This window comes from Lagenorhynchus albirostris, chromosome 3 (assembly GCF_949774975.1).
Source record: "Lagenorhynchus albirostris chromosome 3, mLagAlb1.1, whole genome shotgun sequence".
NCBI lineage: Eukaryota > Metazoa > Chordata > Mammalia > Artiodactyla > Delphinidae > Lagenorhynchus > Lagenorhynchus albirostris.
In genome coordinates, this window is record NC_083097.1 from 161717055 (window position 1) to 161724696 (window position 7642).

The 7642-nt window shown below is 53.3% G+C and overlaps 1 protein-coding gene across 1 annotated transcript; it reads left to right on the forward strand.

Moving 5' to 3' along the window:
* The first annotated feature begins 1041 nt into the window (after positions 1-1041).
* DAND5 (DAN domain BMP antagonist family member 5) lies at positions 1042-5857 on the forward strand. The gene is given in 5 exon segments (XM_060144984.1): positions 1042-1295; positions 1297-1366; positions 5628-5704; positions 5706-5808; positions 5810-5857. Coding segments are annotated over 5 exon segments (552 nt in total).
* Positions 5858-7642: the final 1785 nt, after the last annotated feature.

The following is a 7642-nucleotide window of genomic DNA, read 5'->3' on the forward strand; positions in this document are numbered from 1 at the left end:
CTACTGTGTACCAACCTCTATTTGAAGCTCCTTACATAAATCATCTCCAGTCTTCAGAACAACCCTACCAAGCAGAGACTGGCTTTTCTGTTTTATTTTTTGTTTTTTTTTTTTGGTGGTGCCTCTTGGCTTGCAGGATAGGTTCCCTAACCAGGGATAGAACCTAGCCCTGGCAGTGAAAGCACCGAGTCCTAACCACTGGACCACCAGGGAATTCCCCCAAGTAGGGACTGTTGTTATCCCCATATTACAGAAGAGGAAACTGAGGCCCAGAGAGGTTTAGGGACTTGAGGTTGCATAACCAGGGAGTTTCAGTGTTGAGTTTGAAGCCTGAGAAGCATAACTGCAAAGTCTGAGTTTGCTAAATGGAAGAATGGGGCCCTGATGGGAATGGAGCCCCTTAGGGCATTCAGCATTGTGCCCCTAAGCCCCTGCCTCTCCACCTTTCCTTTCTGGTCTCCACAGCCGACACACTCGCAAGCCCAGCCCCCAGATCCCGTGCCAGGGTGGTGGTGGGGGAACCCAGCAGGTAAGGGTTTTACTCTCCTCCCCATTGTGGGTTTGCAGAGGTGCCTCCCAGGCTACCCAGGTTGGGGGCAAGCCATTAAAGGTGGATCTGGGGACTTCCCTGGTGGGCCAGTGGTTAAGATTCTACGCTCCCAATGCAGGGGCCAGGGTTTGATCCCCGGTCAGGGAACTAGATCCCCGCATGTCACAACTAAGATCTTGAATGCTGCAACTAAGACCCGGCACAGCCAAATACATAAATAAATAAACATTAAGAACAAAACAAAGCAAACAACAACAAACAAGGTGGATCTGGAGGGAGTTCCCTGGTGCCCTTAGTGGCTAGGACTCAGCGCCTTCACTGCCTAGGACCCGGTTCAATCTCTGGTCAGGATCTAGAGAGCACAGATTCCACCTATGGGGGGGGGGCGGATCTAGAGAGCACAGAGTCCACCTACCAGACAGCAGGGTTGGCTGCCCAGGACCCCGAGCCCAGTCCCAGACTGACCAACACACGGAAAGACGGACAAACAGATGATCCTCAGCCAGCTGACCACTCTCTTGAGCCTGCTCAGTGGGGCCTGGCCGCCCACAGGCTTAGGGAGGCCTGGACCCCGAGGCCTCCCGGCTCAGCCCCAGGCTGCTGCCAATGAGACCCAGTCTCTGGGTCAAGGGGCCCCAGCTTTCCCAGTGCCGTCCTCTGCCCTTGGCAGCTGGAAGGCCTTCCTGGGCCTGCAGAAAACTGGGCAGCTGGGGACCGGCAGGATGCAGCACGGGCAGGATGTGGCCATCACTGTCTCTGCTGCTGGACCCACAGGGAGTGGCCCAGGAGATGTGCAAAGCCGTGCCCTTCACTCAAGCAGGGGAAGGAGAGGGCTGGGTTTCAGTGTTGATAGAGCACCAGCTGTGGCACCAGACAGATTTGGGGTCAACCCTGCATCCTTCACCTAAATGTCTCTGATCTTCCATTTTCTCCCTCGTAAGATGGGGCATAAGCATCTCCCACCTGGGCCAATGCAAGTGCTGCCATCTTGGTCTCCCAGCTTCTGCTATGGCCACCCTGTCTCCTGAGTCTAGTTTTCCATCTAGTGGCCAGAGGGCATCTGGGAACACCTGAGTCTGATCACATCCCTCCTCTGTTCAGAACCCTCCATGGCTCCCACTTCACTCAGAGTGAATGTCCAAGTCCTTCCTGTGGCCCACAAGGCCCTGCACACAATGCCTGTCATCTCCTGCCCTTACCTCCTCCCACTCTCCCACTCTCCCTCCTCCCACTCTCACCCTCACCCACTTTCCTCCCGCCGCACCAGCCATCTTGCTTTTCTCCAGACACACCAATATTATGTGGACCTCAGGTCCTTTGCACTGGCTGTTCCCTTTGCCTCTAGCACTCCCCACCCCCAACATTCTATGGTTCCTTCTCTCACCTCCTCCAGGTTTTTACTCAGATGTTGTTTTAAAATGTCCCCCCTTTATGCTTTATTTCTCGCTGTAGTTCACATCATCACCTAACAAACGAAATTGATTTTGTAGTTGCATTTACCATCTATCTCCCTCACTAGAATGTTTGCTCCACCAGGGCAGAGATTTTTTTTTTTTTTTTTTTTTTTTTTTTTTTTTTTGCGGTACGCGGGCCTCTCACTGTTGTGACCTCTCCCGTTGCGGAGCACAGGCTCCGGACGTGCAGGCTCAGTGGCCATGGCTCACGGGCCCAGCAGCTCCGCAGCATGTGGGATCTTCCCGGACCGGGGCAGGAACGCGTGTCCCCTGCATCGGCAGGCGGACTCTCAACCACTGCGCCACCAGGGAAGCCCGGGCAGAGATTTTTATGTCTTGTTCACTTTTGTAGCCCCATCCCTGCTCTAGAGCAGAGCCAGACACAGTGGGCACTAAGTATTTGTTAAATGAATGAATGAATGAATAATAGTAGTACTTGCCTCCTAAGGGCTATTGGGAAGCCTGAATGAGAGGGGTAAGGGAAGCACTCGTACAGCTGCATTCAGTTGGCGCTCCATAAAGGTTTTGAAAATTCATACCATGTGTTGTTTATGGCCCAGGTTTTGGAGCTAGGCGTACCTAAGTTCAACTTCTGCCTCAGCTGCTGATTTCTGTGTGACACAGGGCAAGTGGCTTTCCTTCTTTATGCCTCAAGTCCCACCTTTGCAAAAGGGAGTTAATAATAGTTGAGAACTCATGCAAAGTGTTCGGCACCGTGCTTACCACGGTGTCAGTTCCCAGGACCCCTTGGTTTGTTATCCATTCAGCAAACCTTCATTGAATCCAGACCACTCGGTGGTATTGCACAGCCCTGGACCAGCTGCCTCAGTTGCCCCATACAGCCGTGCACACTGCACACAGCAGAGGGGACCCCTGACCTGGGATCCAGCTGTGTACCCTCTCCCAGAGCTGCAACTGTCCCGGGGGGGCACAAGGATGCTCTAAGGGCTAGCAGCAGCTGTGTAGTCTTAGGCAAGCAAGGGACTTCTTTGAGCCTCAGTCTCCTCATCTGTAAATGGGGATATTAATGGTTCCAGACTTGCAGCATTGTGGGGAGGAGGGAGTTCCTCAAAGGTGAGCAGCATGGGCCCGGCAGGGTGTTAGGATTCGGCAAGTGTTAGTTTTTGTTATGATTCTTGGGGCTGTAGCCATAAACAAGACGGAAAGAGTCCCTGCCTTCAGGTAGTGAATATTCTGGGAGAGAGAGGAACATTGACAATCCCCCAAAGAGACATAACAATAAATTGCTATGAGACCCTGGAGAAAGAGATGAGGATGCTAGGAGAAAGACTACCAGGAGGGTAACATTTGCCTTGGGGGTGCTTTTGAGGAATGAAGGATGAGTTGGAATGAGCTCTGGGAAGGGTGGATGGAAGAGAAGTCCAGGTGGAGGGCGCAGCAGGGACAACGTCCTGGAGGCAGAGGCACAAGTTTGGTGCATTGAAAGAACAGCGAGGAATAGAACTACCATATGATCCAGCAATCCCACATGTCCAGGGCATATACCTGGACAAAACTAGTATTCAAGAAGATACATGCGGGCTTCCCTGGTGGTGCAGTGGTTGAGAGTCCGCCTGCCGATGCAGGGGACACGAGTTCGTGCCCCGGTCCGGGAAGATCCCACATGCCACGGAGCAGCCGGGCCCACGAGCCACAACTACTGAGCCTGCACGTCTGGAGCCTGTGCTCTGCAGCAAGAGAGGCCGCGCACCGCGATGAAGAGTGGTCCCCACTTGCCACAACTAGAGAAAGCCCTCGCACAGAAACCAAGACCCAACACAACCATAAATAAATAAATAAATTTATTTAAAAAAAAAAAGATACATGCACCCCTATGTTCATAGCAGCACTATTCACAATAGCCAAGACATGGAAACAAAATAAATGTCCATCAACAGATGAATGGATAAAGAAGATGTGTACATATATACAATGGAATACTACTCAGCCATAAAAAGAATGAAATAATACCATTTACAGCCACAAGGATGCAACTAGAGATTATCACGCTAAGTACAGTCAGAAAGAGAAAGACAAATACCATATGATATCACTTATATGTGAAATCTAAAATATGGCACAGATGAACCTATCTACAAAACAGAGACAGACTCACAGACATAGAGAACAGACTTGTGGCTGCTGAGGGGGACGGGGGTGGGGGAAGGATGGAGTGGGAATTTGGGGTTGGTAGATGCAAACTAGTACATTTAGAATGGATAAACAACAAGGTCCTACTGTATAGCACAGAGAACTATACCCAATCTCCTGGGATAAACCATAACGGAGAATATAAAAAAAGAATATATATATGTGTGTGTGTGTGTGTGTGTGTGTGTGTGTGTGTGTGTGTGTGTGTGTGTAACTGAGTCACTTTGCTGTACAGCAGAAATTAGTACAACATTGTAATCAATTATACTTCAATCAAAAAAAAAAGAAAGAATAGGGACTTCCCTGGCGGTCCAGTGGTTAAGACTCCGTGCTTCCAATGCAGGGGGCTCGGGTTTGATCCCTAGTTGGGGAATTAAGATCCCACATGCTGCATGGTGCGGCCAAATAATTTAAAAAGGGGGACTTCCCCGGCAGTCCTGTGGTTAAGACTTCTCTTTCCAATGCAGGGGGTGCGGGTATGATCCCTGGTCAAGGAGCTAAGATCCCACATGCCTCGGGGCCAAAAAACCAAAACATAAAACAGAAGTAATATTGTAACAAATTCAATAAAGACTTTAAAAATGGTCCACATCCAGGAATAAAGACACAGACGTAGAGAATGGACTTGAGGACACAGGGAGGGGATGAAGTGAGAGAGTGGCATGGACATATATACACTACCAAATGTAAAATAGATAGCTAGTGGGAAGCAGCCACATAGCACAGGGAGATCAGCTCGGTGCTTTGTGACCACCTAGAGGGGTGGGATAGGGAGGGTGGGAGCGAGATGCAAGAGGGAGGAGATGTGGGGATATATGTATACGTATAGCTGATTCACTTTGTCATAAAGCAGAAACTAACACACCATTGTAAAGCAATTATACTCCAATAAAGATGTTAAAAAAAAAAGTCCACATCAAAAAATAAATAAATAAAAAAGAAAGAAAGAGAGAAATAACATCGAGGAGACCAGGGTGGCTGGGGCAGTGATGGGGGGAAGGGCAGGGAGATGTGGAGGCGGGAGGGCGGATGGGGGGTGCAGGGTTTAAACAGAGAAGGGTCATGATCTGGGAGCAAGTTGATAGATCCACTTAGGTGGAGGGGATCATAGGAAGAACTAGCATTTACTGAGTGCCAACTGTGTGCCAGGCAATGAGCTAAGGGTTTTCTTTTCAATCCCCCCCAGGGATCCTGGAATACCACCCTTCCTATTGTCCCTCACCCTAGAGTGGTTTTCTTTTTTTCTTTTTTTTTTTTTTTTTGGTTTTCTTTTTTTTCCTGGTTGAACTTTGATGATTTTACAGGTGAGAAAACTGACGCCCAGAGAGGTTGAGTAAGTTGCCCCAAGGCACACAGCCAGCAGATGGCAGAGTCAGAATTTGAACCCAGGCATCCATGCCTCTCTAGGTAGGATGAAGTCTCTGGCTCCAGATTCCACTGCCCTTGACTCATCTCCCTGCCTCTGGCCCCAGGTGCTTTCCCAGCTGGGCTGCATGGCTGTCTACCTCCTCAATCACCTCTGCTTTGGCCACTGCTCCTCTTTCTACATCCCCGTTCATCCTCTGCAACAGCTGTGTGCCCGCTCGCACGCGCTGGGCACCTGTGGTCCTCTGGTGTTGGGCGGGCAGCCCAGCCTCCCGTCGCCAGGTGAAGGATGTCCACTGTGCGGGTTGAGGGGTGTCAGTGCGGATCAAAGGCATGAGCTGAGCATCACGAATGGACACACAGATGCATGCACCTTGGAGAGACGGGGGAAGACAGGCTGAGAAAGACGCCAACCTGGACCATGCACACTGGGTCCAGCAACCAGGGACGCAGGACAGCCAGACAGGTCTCCAGAGTCCTCACCCTGCTCCTAGGGACACCAGGCACAGCCCCACCCATGGGGGTGGACCACTCATAGTCAAAGTGCATATTTATTGAGTACTCACTGTTTGCCACGGCCTGCTCTAAGTCTTTGATAAGTACTAACTCATGTCAGCCTCAGAGCAGCCCCATGACACAGGGGTTAGTAGCATCACAAAAGGAAACCTAAGTCCCAAGAGGCAAAGTCACTCACTCAGAGTCACACAGCAGTGCATGGCAGAGGTGGCATTTGAACCCAAGGCATGGTGGTTTCTGTTTTTAACCACCAAGCTGGACCTCTTCTCTCAGAATGAGTCAAAGACTCTCCCAGCTGCAAGGAAGATAGATGGCCCCACCCAGACTAGGAGACACAGTGATGACATGGTCTTAGCGATCCGGGAGGCAGACGGAGCTGCTGGGGAAAACCTGGGCTCCCCGAGTCAGAGGCAGGACACATGTGCCCCCAGCTGCCCCTCCTGTCCCTCCACCTCCCCCGAGTCTCCACACAGCACCATGCCCAGTGTGGCATTTACAGGAACCATAAAGGTTGGCCAAGTCTAGTTGTGTGTGTGTGTGTGTGTGTGTGTGTGTGTGTGTGTGTGTGTGTGTGTGTGTGTGTGTGTGTGTGTGTGTGTTTCCCCAATTGGGGTTTCCTGGGAGTGGGTGGCCCTGTGCTGGAGCGTGGGCATCAGGGGTGCTCCTTCCTCAGCTGGGCTCAGGGTCTGCAGTGGACGAGGGCAGCCTGGCTTTGGGCGGCTGGAACCAGGGCCCTAGCAGATGGGCCCGTCTGGCACAGACGCGGGGACATGTGGCGCTGTCAGGGTTGCCTCCAAATGCCCCCCGGAGCGCAGGGCGGGGGCTGGCCGGGCCCCCCTCCGCCTTCTTCCTGCCTCAGGAAGGAAGGCCCCAGGTGAGGGGAGCAGGAGGCAGGGACCCGAGGAAACAGATGGGCCAGCGGGGCGTGGGAGCCTGTGACCCCTGACCCCACAGGCCTGCACGGAGGGGTGGGAACAGGCCAGGCAGGCAGCTCCCAAGCCCCGGCTCCAAGGGCCCTGAAGTGGGGGGTGACCAGGGGCCCACAGAGCCGGGGGCATACTCTCCCTCCTCCCTCCAGGGTTCTGTGCCAACCCCGAGCAGTGTCCGAGTGGGCAGCTCAGCCCTGGCACCGCGAGCACCCCTCTCTCTGGCAGGCCTGAGGCGCCTGCTTTCCCCCCCTTCAGCTGTGCCCACCTCCTGCCAGCCGGGGAGCCAGCTGGGAACCTTGGTGACAGGGGGGCCCCCAGAGTCCCTGCCCCCTCCCGGGCAATGCCAGCCGGCCCCCACCCCCGCCCCCCAGGCCCAGTAATGGGTGGGTAATGAGTGCTGGGGGAGCGGGGGAGGGGCGGGGAATGCAGGTGCCACAGGCGCTGGCACAGGGGCTGATAATCAGGTTTGCCAACGCCATCTGTCACCGCGCGAGCATCTGGGGCTCAAGGTGACCCTGTCACCCTCAGTTACAATTACGAGTTTGGCATCTGTATTAAAGCCCGCCAGCCGGCCAGGCGGGGTGGGGGGGCTGGGGTGGGCATGAGGGTGTGCGGTGAGCCCCGTCCCGGGGGTCCCGTTCCCAGGGGCTGCGTGGCTGCCAAGGCACGGGGCTTCT